We start from the raw sequence: 13,565 nt of genomic DNA on the forward strand, positions 1-13,565 counted from the left end.
GAGACATACCCCTTGTACCCCCGATAGACGATCAGGGGCAGTCTTTATGAAACATCTTGTTAGGATACTGTTGGCCTCCCAAACGCCTTTCTTTTTGCATAACCCGCAATATGAGGATTTTAAAAAAAGAAAAACAGTCAGTCTACTGTTTATGATTTCTTCAGTGTGTCAGGGACACTAGTAGGAAGTTTCTAACAATTAGGTAAAAGAATGAAACACCTGTAAGCCAGCCTATCACAATACTAAATAAATTAGGATAAGAAAGAAGACACTTAAAGGGAGTATAGTGAGTGATTGTTCAGCTACTTCTCAACTTTATTTCTGGTTACTTGGACTCAGAATAGTTAACCGCTGTCTGCAAAACTAAAATATGCTTCTATTGTGCTTACCTTTATCTGTAAAAGACCTAGCCGAGTCAACTGAGCTCTGCATTAGTTCCAAATTCACTCTTTTTTATAAAAACAAAATAAGGCTTCTTTCTAGCTGTATCCTTCTTCTGTACACCTAACAGTTTAGGGTAAAAACTGAGGTATTAGCATGCTAACCCTGCAGAAAATAGGCCCCCCAGCCCATGGAAATGTTGTAGATTTAAATTTCATTAAGTTCTTTAAAGAACATGCAATTACTTTTCATCTAAATCTCCAACATGGAGGAAGATGAACAGTTTTGAATTAGCTATCATTCTGAACACTATTTTATTTGCCCGAGACTGACAGATAAAAATGTGCATAGGTTGCTGACCAACGCAGCTCACTTTGTAAGTAGACAAAAAGAAGATACTAAAAGTAAAGCAAAGTAAATAACTTTAATCATCCAAACATTTGGGTCTGACTTAATATGGTAACTTTTAGTCGGCCCATTTAACAACATAGCACAAAAGGTGTGGAGAATAAATGAAGTGTTATTAGTGTGTCAAAACGCGTAGTAGTAACCGATTAATCAAGCCACTGAATAAGATGAACAGTGGGAATTTTTAAATGAATACTGTTGAACTATGAATATATGATCGGCACAGATTATTCACCCAGTTTCACATTTTGTATGCTCCAACACAAATGAACAACAAAGGCATCATAATGAATTATTTTAAAGCTCTCTCAAGAATTTATTTTTTTCATTCAATGTTCAATATTTGATAGTCAATTTTAAAACAGTATAACTGTGACTGAGTTTACATCATATGATAATCTGCAAAATATCACTAATGGATGATCTGAATCAAATATATGATATTGAATGTCATATCTGTTTGTATCACCTGACTGAGGTAAAACAAAAAAAAATACAGGAAAACAAACCTCAGACCTGAATGTGGTGAACACGGACATTTAATTGTCACAACATCCACGGAGATAAAAGCTATATGGTACTTGTTTCAGGCACCACCAACTGGGTATATATGCTGTGTTCATTACAAAAGATCATTAATTGTCACAGCCACAAGGTCAATTACAGCAATATTAGTTATTCTTCAATTCAACTTAAGCACACTCAGTGTTATGTGGAAAACATAAAATTGCACACTCAATTTTCATCCAAAAGCGAACTACTTGAACCCATGAATGAATATACTCTTGGTTTTGGGAAAATAAGTTGCACATTCAATAAGGAGACACACTTTTGAATTGAGAAACTGCTGTTTAACACAATCAGGGATAGAAAATGTATTTTGTAGTCAAACGTTTAAACATCAGAAAGGTAATACACACACTATCTTTTGGGGATTTTGAAACAATTAGCAACTTTTTCTTGAGTGCATACCTTAATCAAAACACTTTGCATAACTGGTGTCACACAGGCCATCTCTGCACCACACAGAAAGTTGATTAAGTATGTAATTTGATAACTAGCACAAGCAAGGTTCAAATCAAGACTGCAGCAACTAATTCAATGAGATAACCTACTATGGTGCTACTTTTAAAATGTTGTATTGGGTACTGGTCTTACCAGACCTTATAACACATTTCTCAGCCCAACGAAAGAACTGCACTGCACAGCTGCTTAAATAGAATTTTCTCCTTCGACCAATGTAATAGCTAACTCGAGAAAATAAATACAATACCCGAAGTAAAATAAAGTGCACCCCCCAGCTGCAGTCTGTAGGACACTTTAGTCTCATCTACTCTGAAATGGTTTAGATGACGAAAATCATTACTAGAATGTCTCTGCCTCGGATTTCCTTGTATTATATAGTTGAGTTTCTGGCAAAAGTATGTAAATATTACAACACCAATATCCCTGATATATTTAATTTGAGGGACAGCTATCAATCTGATAGTTAGAAGTAAAAATGTCTGGTCACTAATTTAACCTTTTCACTTAGCTGCATTACATACATAAGAAAACTGCTACTTGCACTATATTTATTTTTCAAGGAGAAGTTACTTGTCTAGTGCTCATTTCTGGTTATTTAATTTCTACCTTATCTACTTTGCTACAGCACCGTTACACAGCATAAAGCCACAGACCACACATTAAAGACTGACATTTCATGAGCAGGTACTCCTTCATTGCCTTCTCCAATGCATATCTCACACTGAATCCATATGCACTAGAATGTACAGCAAGTGAATAAGACTATTATATGCTCGCCTCTTTGGGTTTCACAAAATGAACATGACAAAACATGAAAATATTATCTCACGACTCACCATGTCATTTTCTGTTTCCGTCATACCATGGTTTGGTAGTATAGCACCCTCCATCGTTGTTGCACCTTTAAATACACCTTTGATTTTGTTTCCTATTTTGCTGATTCCAAATGATTCACCTCTTTTTTGTGTGCTCCTAGGATTTATATGTAAAAGAAAATATAATCACAAAGTAAAATGTGGCAATGGTTTAGAAAGCAGCTGTATGCAGGAAATAAATTATTAGGCCCGCTGATTTCCTACATCACATTACAGCGGGTTTTTATATATATTTTAGTTCCTTCATAGCTCAGTAAAAGGAGCTATAAACGTAACGTAATCCAAACTGAAGGAGACACTGTAAACTCAATGCTGGGCCAGTTTCTATGCAATGTTCTCATGAAGGAGAAAGGACACTAGATTTCCTTTTTCCAATGCTACTTGCCACATGTAATACCTGTACATTTCCTTAAAGCTGAGATGTCGCGCCCCGTTCTTTTTTCTATGACATGGCATCTTATGTTTCCCCCTCAAGGTTAACTCAATAATATGTGAGCCCAATGGAATCCATTGCCTATTTCACAAGACTACATTTACTAGATTCTAGCTCTTTTGAAAGAAAGTAAACCCAAAATCCACCCTCATTATCAATGGGGATGGTTACTGTCCCTTGATAATAGACTATGATGTGGCCGGAGTCATTGGCAGTGACATTATAGTACAAGAGCTCAAGCCCATTTTACATACAACCATGGCAGGGAGATTGACTACTGGCTCTGCCTGTTTAAGGTCTATTTAGTCCCACATAACTGGAACCCTTGACTACACTTGAATGGGATATGTATATATGTGTGTTTTTCACTGTGTTTGATAAAGCTGGTGGCTGTTCGCATGGATTCTGTGTGCACTGCTAGACAAAATGGTGTATTTTCCCTAAAGTCTGTTTCTATCCGTGTTGGACTTTATTGCAGGAATGCACATGTTGCCCAGAACCCATATTGCTTAGACTTCATTGGTTGGTGGTGGGGCTTCCCATCTCTTTCATTGGTAGTATACTTTCAATCCTGCTCAGTACAAATTCCCCAACTCCATTATCACATACAGTTGGATGAACGCTGTGAATGAACTAGTCCGGAGTCGAATCCACCCTGTGATTTTTACCAATTCTTACTGACCTGGTGATACATGCATGTAGAGCCCGCAATAGCTAGTCAAAGGGTCAAGATGCACTTCCCCTGATAGAAGATAATGTACATTTTTCAACAAAGCGGGACTTTGGTAGGCTCATGCTTCACACCTGTGTCCTCAAAGTTTGCTAAATAAAGGTCACCTTCAGTCAATGACAGGCATGACCCAAGCTCTGATTCCTGAACTCCTTGAAATTTCGACCAGAATGAGTATGAGGAGCTGAACTGCCCTGAGAGGAGAGGAGCAAACTAGCATCTATACCGGAAGCTTCCATGAGGAGGAAACATACAGGGGAAGTGTGCTTTTCATATGGCCAGACCAGCATGCTGCAGGATAATGCTGGGCATACTTACTGCTGCGACCAAGCTGATGTTTAAGAACTCATGGTCAATCAGAGGGGTGCTCTCCATTTGTTGAAGGAAGAACAGTGGTAGCAAGCTGCAAAGTTCAGCATTCAAAGAAGGGTAAATTTGTTTTTCTTCTTTGTCCAGATTTTGCGGGCTCTACGTGCAGGTAGCACCAGGTAGTCAGAACTGGTAAATAACAGTGTTAATTAGACTCAGGACTAGTTCACTTCCAGTGCTCAACCAACTGTATGGGGAAATTGAGTTGGGGGAGTTGCACTGAGCAGGGTTAAAAGTATACAACCAATGAAAGAAATAGGAACCCCCCCCCCCCCCCCCCCACCAATCAGTGAAGTCTACGCAATATGTATTCTGAACAACATGCATTCCTGAAGTAATGTCCACTATTGAAGGTGTGTAGAATAACCAATCGTGGCCAGGTCTCATGAACTGCTCTTTCCAAAATGGTAGTCTGTCAAAGGATTACAATAGGAGATTACCAAAATGAAGTCATAGCTTTTCCTGTAATGGCATATCCTGCTTTAATACTATGAGTGGAATATGCATTACAATGCATTTGTTCCCATACTTTTCATCACATTCACTACCACTTCCTACTATATTTGTCCCTGAATGTTGGTCCTTTCAGCATAGTCATTTTTAGACGTTCTACATTATGTTCTGGATTGACTTTTCTCCCTGGCCTAGGGTCAGGGAGAGATGGTCCTGTGCTCTTCTGAATTAATTGTCATATTCAACCAAAAGCTACACAATTGGAAAAGAGGATTTCATGCACTGATGTCTTTTTCCTCTTATTGGGGACCCTCTTAGGAAGATTGGTGACTCCTTTCACGTGAACTATTAAGTGTGGGATGGCACCCTGGCTATTGGGAGGGGTCGCTCTTTCAAAGACCTTCACAACATCTAATCCATGACACAGACTGGACCTACATATAGACCAACTGACTTACTGAGCTAAGGAAATGATACAGCAGTAGACAAATAAGCCAAGGAGCTAAACATTCACGCAGTCCAGTTGGCCTAGATACAAAGTAACAAGGTATTGCCTAGATGTGGATCTGCAAAGACGCTTTTTGCTTGAACTCTTTGGTAAGCCTGCACTGCGACCATCCAGTTTCTTTAGAATGCATTTATCAGCCACCCTCCCTACATATATTTCTGTTTTTTACAGTTCAAAAGATAAGGCAGTTTCAGGTTGTAGTTGAATAAATATAACTAGTTTTTGGGATTCTAATGGGAAGGAAATGAAGCCTTCAGGTTCCATCACATGGAGACCTCTGCCAATCGAAAATCTTGACCATGGCCTGCTTTTTTTAACCAGCCTCTCAAGTTTGATACCAATAAGAGACTTCACAGTGGGTGTTTATCCACTACAACATCTGCCCCCATTCAAAAAACGAGAAGAACCGCTGGGTCCTTATCTCGTTTCTACCTGGACCGGGTCTTGACTGAACAAAGGCTACTGATAACTGGCAGCGACTAGGACCTTGAGACCCTTGGTACCGTACAAATCTTAATATATTTTGACTTGTGTGTGCTTCTTATTTTTTGGGAGATGCGTGTTTGACTGAGAGGACCATTTTACTTGGAACTCAGCACCTGGGTCTACAGCTCAGTACGTTACACAGTTTGTAGGCGGGGAGCATTAAAACAGAAGGCTACAATATAATAGTCATTTGAATACATTGTATACCTTTAACTGTCACCACTGTCCCATTACGCGAGTCCTGGGATAGTCAAGACCTTATGAACACTTCCTCATGCAATACCTCTATGCTACTGCAACAATAATCAGATACCAACATATGCTTGTGCTTAGTACGAAGACTACATTAGGTTGGTTAGTCTTTCCTCAGCACCCAGGAAAGTACAAGTCATGCTGGACTCTGAATTGTAGGACTTGGCTTCAGATTCCAAGAAACTCTTGTCTTATGCCTACCTTTATCAGGTTTGTTCCACTCTTACTTATGTGACAAAAACTATGCTAAATGAAGAAAACACTAGTAAGTTATCAACAGATTTTCAAATTGCTGTTCTCCACACGAGTGGCCTCGAACTGCCCGGCCAGCTGTCTTCAGTCTTCCCTGGCTGTTCTTTTGGGTGGGTGTTTTTCAGTCAGGGTTCGAGACCAATGCCAGTACAAAAATATTCTAGACCAAAACATAAATAACTTTGCTCCTTGAACAAGAGTGATTAAGTTGCAGCCAATGTAAAGTTGTACAGTCAAAACCAGTCCACAGGTATGGGAAACCAGATACTCTAGAGTGCCATATCCCTCACCCACAGCCCAAAGAAGAATAAGAAATAGATGTTGTACAACAGTATTACACTTACTTCTCCAAAAGCACATCTTCTGATGTAGCTCACTGTTATCTTCTGTCCTTCATCTTTCTAATGCTCAGCTCAAAGATAAAGGGGTAACAGCCCTTTAAAGAAGCAACGGTGCCTTGGTGTTATACTAATTAATGCTCTTAAGAAATATGACCTCACACAAGATTAGCAAGGGCTCTAGTATTATTTGGGCTCAGCTGTTGCATCATCTATCGGTCAGCCCTCAAGAAAGACATTTTGGAACTATGGTGGCTACAAAATGAATCTGCAAGGCTCCGATTTAGTTCTTCATTTGATGCAGATGAGAGAATTTAAGTTACTCTGCATCACGTTCAAGGCATGGGACGACAGATTTCTGAAATAACTTCTGTCCTAATTTCTTTCCTATGAGGAAAATCCCAATTTGAGATCAAACAAGGCAATCTTAATTATGCAATCCATATTCAATAGTATCATCCATTAAGGATGATCAATAGAAATGTTGGGAGCACTAACCATGTCTGCTATCATTCAATACATTTCAATAGAAAGCTGAGAAACCAGCCTTTTCAAGGAGACTTTGCTTCCTCCATCAACCCACTGAGACATGTGGAATGCGGACTTAGAAATATGACCCCAATTTAATGTTCATGGGACTTCCATTCTACCTCAACCCTGAATACTGTCTCATTTGCAAAGATGATAGGTCCTTGTTCTTGACTGCTTCTCTCTGCAGTACCAAGACGTGACTTCCACCACAAGCCAGTGAGTTTTGCACTACAAACCACCATAATGATTGGGGTGTTTTGAAGCAGTATGTATGTGAATCAGAGTGCACTACATGAGGAATAATAACGGAGTAAGACTGTAGACTCTTTAAATTCCCCTCCATCATGGCTTATCTAAAAGGTAGTATCAAGTCGCTAGAAATAAATATCTCCAAACTAAGTAGCATGCAAAGTATTGATTTAAAAAATTGGCCACTGCTGAACGATGTTCCACTTCGATGAAATTGGGATGTATCTAGGTTTGTAAAGTAATTAATCAATATTTGTGACTCATTACAAATTGTGAAACTACCCAGGCACCCCTGGGAACAGTTTTGAAAAAGCTGCACACATAGCTACATCCAGATGAGGCCTACCACAGTTCTGGAAATGCTTCCAGGAGTCTGAAGTTAGTGGCTATTCAAAGATACTACTTACATCCTACAGTCCTACTTGTCTATCGACCAAGCATGAGTTGAAAAAGGTCTTTATCAGGAATCCTTTTTTATTTATTTTAAAGACACTGATCCACTCAATTATTGTCATGCTTCACCATCTGGTCTCATCCTAGTACCTATAAATCAGGATAGGCTCAACTGCGTTCCAGGAAGCACTTTAGGATATTACCTAACGGGTCTAATTATTCAAAGATACACCACAATAGCAAGCTATGAAAGGGAGTCACAACAAACGGACCAGAAAACACAACCGCTTTTGTTTACATCTAGGTTAAACTGCTAAAATAGTTTACAGAGAGCTTTGAATTTATTTTTGAAGAATGGAATGCAGTATGGAAAAGTTGTGCCATCACTAAAGGCTCATAGCACAACTTGTCACCACGATACGTTTTCACACCAATGTTGCGCCTTCATCAGTCACTGGAAGAATCTAGTCATGGAAGCGAACCCAAGTGGAAACAGCAATTTATAATAGCAAACAGGACTGTCATTCTAGCAGCCCTTTAACCTATTACAGCAGTCAGGTTCTTTGCCGGCAGTGCAAGTCAGGGACCAATTTTCCAGCAAATCTGCTTAATTGAGACCATTTTTCTAGCAGGGATATCAAAGAACTAGCTGGAGAACTTGGTACTGTTTAACATTGAGTTTATAGTGTCTCTTTGCTGCAGCAGATGGAACGCTAGAATAATCGGATTAAAAAAGTTAACATTAAGTAAGGGTGAAAATAATTTTAACACTAAACTAGCAAAGACAGTATTTAAAGATTTTGCGTCATATTCCTAAAATAAACAATTTCAACAACTATAGCATGCTCAAATTGAGGGAGAACACGGATGCAGTTGCATTTAAAAATGGGTTACAGTGCGTTAAAAAAATATGTTTTATCAGGTTGTGCCCAGAACAACAAACAACAGATTAGCAGGGAAACAATGATTGCAAATTCTTTAAAGCAATATTTCATGCATCCCCATAGCGGCGCGTGGCTTAAAACAGGGCCTAACTTACTGTACAGCTCCAGGGAGAGGCGGCATAATGCCGGATGGGGGTGTTGGGGCAGACTGAGTATGAGGGGAAATAGATGAAGATGATGATCCCTGGCGTGACAACCCAGCCTGCTCTATTGCGGTCAGTTCGATGCAGTGCGAACAATCTTGTTCAGAGCAAGAACAACTTATGTATACAGAAATGTAAAAAAAAATCCAAAAGGCAGCAATTGTAAGTGAAAAAAGACAGACAAACAGACATTAGGCATGATTAGGCATTCTTCTTCAATCTACAGCCATTAATGTATGGAATTGGTACATTTGGTGTTCAGCAGATCTCCCGGTCATGCTGTCGATACTGCCTTTAGGACCCTTCAACGTGAAAAACAAACAAGTTATTTTATGCCCTGCATGTTGTGTTTGTTTATTTTCCCTTCTTAACTTACACTTGGGAAAACAATTTATTTTTTAATAAATACATAAAAAATAAAAATCACATATCAAAAATGTTCCTTCACTCACTGCTAAATTAATAACAATAGTGGGTTTTGGCTACTATGATGAGGCTGACAATAATTAGATGCTAAATTGGACGGCAGAGACTCCCCCTCACTGACTTTACCCCTATAAGCGAACCTAAAACCATTTTTTCAGTCTACATATATGTACAATGATGTTCGTGTTTATGGGGACACCAAGAATGAATTAGGCATTAAAAGCCTACAGGAATTTGAGAAATCGATGCACCATAAATAGCTTCCAGGGGCCATTTTAAGATATCTTAAATGCTGCTTGTGTAACATGGAAGGGAGCAAATGCTGTTCGTTTAATTGATTTTTATTAAACAAATAGCAAAAATAGCAGCAGCTCAGTATGCTTTGTTTCTAAAGGTACATTCGTGGACTATGATGTATTTGCTAAAGTGCACATTGCTCATTTTAAATGATGCAATAGCAGGTCTTAGATGTGGTTTCAGAATCAATTTCTGCCATGTTTTACTCACTGTGTATAAATCTTTCTGTAATATGGACTGGAGTAAAAACTGTTTACTTCATTCTGTACAACAGAAGCAGCAAAAAAGTAGTACTTAGGTATTTACCCGTTTTTTTCTGCAATATTGTGAAGTACCCACTGCTTCGATAGTCTGGCATACAAAATATTATGCACCACATACATAGTCTTTCATTTTTGGTTTGGGAAAATTTACAAGCAACGGGCTAAGAGGAACTTGGATAACACCAGATAGGAGATGCTCACAGAATAGTTAGATATTTCTAGTGCATGATGTTATGCATCCAAACAATTTGTCCAGAGCAGAAATTCTTATTGCTGCAACTTTGCTCAAGTGTATTCGTGTTCTGTTTTGGGATATGTTTGGTCATAATGATTATCCAGTTCTTGTTACAGCGGGTTGCAGTTCACAGCACACAGTTAAGCTTTTATTACAAGCGCTGGCAAAGCCAGAAGGTTAAACCTCGTTGACTAACTGGCACAACCAAAGCTTTTTCCAACAAATGAAGAATCTTTAACCCGTGCCGTTTTTAACTTCAGGTCACAAATAATAGTTTCTTAACATAAGTATAACTATAACTGCTGAATTTCTATGGTTTTGTGTGGATAAAAAGCCAACCTAACTATAAAGTCCTTGCAAGGTTAGTTTTTTCCAGTGAATTTCTATGGTGTTTTTAAGGTAAAGTAATATATAATTACCGTATATTAATCGTTCAAGTTAGGTCAGACTTTCAATAGGAAGAGTGTTTTTTGTTTTGCTAATAACTTTGGGGCCATTTGACGACACTTCCCTAATATATGGGCACACACACCCCTGTTACTAATGCCTTAAGCACACATACATGCATTTTTACTAATACATTAAACAAGTCTATATATTCCTATATGTATGTGTGCAGACAAATACCTTATACACACAATGTATTAAAAAAAAAACCAAGTTTCTCTTTTTGGTTTTAATTTTTACATTTTTATTATAGAATTCTTATGGATTATCTAAGAAATAATATACTATATTAATATTATTATTAAAATACTCTTAATTAACATTATAATTTAAACTCAAACAACATTATTCAATTCATCTAGAAAGGCAGAGTTTCGGTTTTTAAAGGAATTAATTTTTGCAAAGTGTATTCCACATCATTTGATGGATCCTAAAGGCAGTACGTGGTTAAAACGTAAGTTAGTATGCTGTAGCGCCTTCTCGTGTGCAGACCAACACCACTGAAGCAGCTTGCACTGAAATATTTATCAACATGCTGGCTAAAGACTTACCGGAAATCATCCAAACTCAGGCTACTTCTGCAACAACAGGTATAAGGAATTACACTACAAGCCATGACATACAGGTGCACAATGACACAAATTATTTTAGACTTGTACAAACGTGTTCATACAATACCAACATAAAAGCCACGTCATCATGTGTAAAAATCGGTATGAGTAGCCACCGCAAGTGCCTGGAGTAGAACACCTACAGATGTAATCAATACCTGGGACAAAGTAACCTTAAGAGAGCCCTGGTGGTAATTCCAGTGAGCATGTTAAAAAGTTAATCTTTTTTTTGTATTTACTGCAGTTGAGAGCCTATAGTTATTTGAGGAGCTACAGAACTACAATGTAGAAAGTTCTATTTGTTTCTAGGCCAGTCTTGCAGGTAGCATTTGGTGCCCAATGTTTTGTGGTTTCAGCTGGTATTTTCTTTACTGCTATAACTTACTTTTGTTTAAAGCCTGTTGTCTAAAAACCTGTATGACATAATTGGATTTAGTAGGAACCAAGGACAATTGGCAGTAATTGTACTCGACCAAAGAAGAGTATTTGCGCTCCAAGAAGCAATAATAAATAACAGTTCATGAAGTAAATCATCTAGTGCGAGGCTATTTTATCGGGGTAGTGGGTAAAAGCAGAAGATATGCACTTACCTGGTGCTAACTACTTTTTAATAAATTGTTTCCTTTTTTATGCAATTGTCCAGCCATTGGAAAAGTGAGAAAACCACACTACAAAGATGGGAGATGGGGATATCTGTATTGCCGGATGGTAAGGCCACTCGCTGTCAGGTGGCACAGGCTGGCCCTAAAGCAATGTCCGGAGGTGATGGCCATGTGCTACAATGGGGAAAGGTCTCTGATTGGAACCTCCATGCATAATCGCCTGTGATAATCGCCTTGCATTCGGAGGAAACCGAACCATATCTAAAGAGGGTATTTGACACTTTCCACAACCAGCCCAAATTCAAGGTTAGGAATTATAAAATTAGTGGTAGATAAGTGTGCATATCCTAGACATAAACCATCATTTTTCTGATCAAAATCTGGGCAAAGTGTCAAGCAGGTGCAGGTGGGCTCCTGAGCCAGACTGGCATGAAGGAGGCCGAACCCTATCCACTTTAACAGAGTCAACAGATTAATCTTAGGGACATCACATGTCACCACCTTCCCTGGGCAAAAAGGCAGAAGAGGTAGCTTACCTGTTCATTCTTGAATTTCGTGTTGGAGATTCAGCTCCTCTCAACAGTTGTCTAAAATACTGAATAAAAAAAAGTTAATTTCTATCACTAGACTGTGCTTGATAATTCTCATTAGACAGTTGTGTCTAAATTGCATAATGATGCTACAGTCAGAATACTCACACTCCTGTCTTAAAAATGGCTTTTTTTCAAGAGTATAAAAGAGCAATAATGTGAGGGGCACCCCAAAATACTCAACTTTTAACAACTGGGGAAGAATTACATGTCAACAGTTTGTGTACACAGGAACAGAACCCCACTAGGCACAAATATGGGCTCCCGGACAAGTGCAATGTTCACTGTTAGTGACTTCAATGAGGATACCTCTGGAAGAGAACTAGAATTACAGGTAAGTAACTTATCTCCATTGGTTTCGGAATAGCGTGTTACTCACCTAAAAAAGCACTTTAATACCCCCATCAGGGGTAACAAGCGCTATATAAATGCAAACCTTTTTCCCCCTTTTATCCCACGGCTATCCTTCTAACTCGTAATAACTGACTAACCTATCCACCACTCAAATTACTTTCATATTTCACTATACTAATCCAACAATAATACTTTATGGGTTCCGGAGTACCATGCTACTAGCCGAAAAAGCGCTTTGATGCCTTGTCAGGGGTAGTAAGCGCTATATAAATGCAATTACAATACAATACAGTGCATGTCGACATAATACGGTGATCACCACACTGTGATAGACCTAGAAGTTAAGTGCAGATGTGTGAGGGTATGTTGCTGCATGTCCCACCTTTGGGGGCAGTAGGCAAGGAGTGAGGCGGGAGGGCATCAATGCCCCAGCGGGAGGGCATCAATGCCCCAGCAAAAGTTAAATTTTACTTGTTTGTCTTCCAAGTTACCCTGTGCAGCAATAGAAGCTCGCAAGCAATCAAATTCTTCGATATTCATCACTTATTCAACAGAGCTATAGGTAAAATTAAAGTCATGGTTAATGTCCTACTGAAAGGAGTGATGCAAAAACATCTTCTGGTTGAGCCAATGATTTTCTCACTTTGAGCGGGAATACAGGTGTGCTAAATCAACCGTGAAGAAAAATTTTACCACTTCAAACCTTATGAAACAATACCACAAAATCACAGCCAAAACAAAATAAATCTATGATGAAAAATTACTTTTGTCCTTAAGTATTCAAAATGGATTTCACCACTGTGATACATATCAACCAAAGAACCGCAAATATACACCAAAAATTTGTTTCACTTTTATTGTAAATAAAATTACTAAAATCAACAATGATACACAAAAGCCTTTTGTACCCAATCAATCCTGACTGGCCAACAGTCAATCCCAAAAGTCATACTCGTGCATGTCCTCTGC

The 13,565-nt window shown here is 38.6% G+C and overlaps 1 protein-coding gene across 12 annotated transcripts in view; it reads right to left on the minus strand.

Annotated features, from left to right (window-relative positions):
- Positions 1-13,565, minus strand: part of SNX14 (sorting nexin 14) — a 1,106,650-nt gene that overhangs the window by 338,285 nt on the left and 754,800 nt on the right. For 6 of the 12 annotated variants that reach the window (XM_086926583.1, XM_086926582.1, XM_086926577.1 and 3 more), the window contains 3 exons: positions 12,189-12,247; positions 8,724-8,888; positions 2,652-2,787 (listed from right to left, as the gene is read on the minus strand). In XM_086926583.1, the coding sequence (XP_086782709.1) occupies positions 2,652-2,787; positions 8,724-8,888; positions 12,189-12,247 (360 nt within the window). Of the gene's footprint in view, positions 1-2,651; positions 2,788-8,723; positions 8,889-10,990; positions 11,018-12,188; positions 12,248-13,565 lie in introns of all 12 variants that reach the window. The other 6 variants (XM_086926579.1, XM_086926580.1, XM_086926578.1 and 3 more) reach the window with 2 other exon arrangements.

The sequence above is a fragment of the Lissotriton vulgaris genome, chromosome 6 (assembly GCF_964263255.1).
Source record: "Lissotriton vulgaris chromosome 6, aLisVul1.2, whole genome shotgun sequence".
In the NCBI taxonomy this organism is placed as follows: Eukaryota; Metazoa; Chordata; class Amphibia; order Caudata; family Salamandridae; genus Lissotriton; species Lissotriton vulgaris.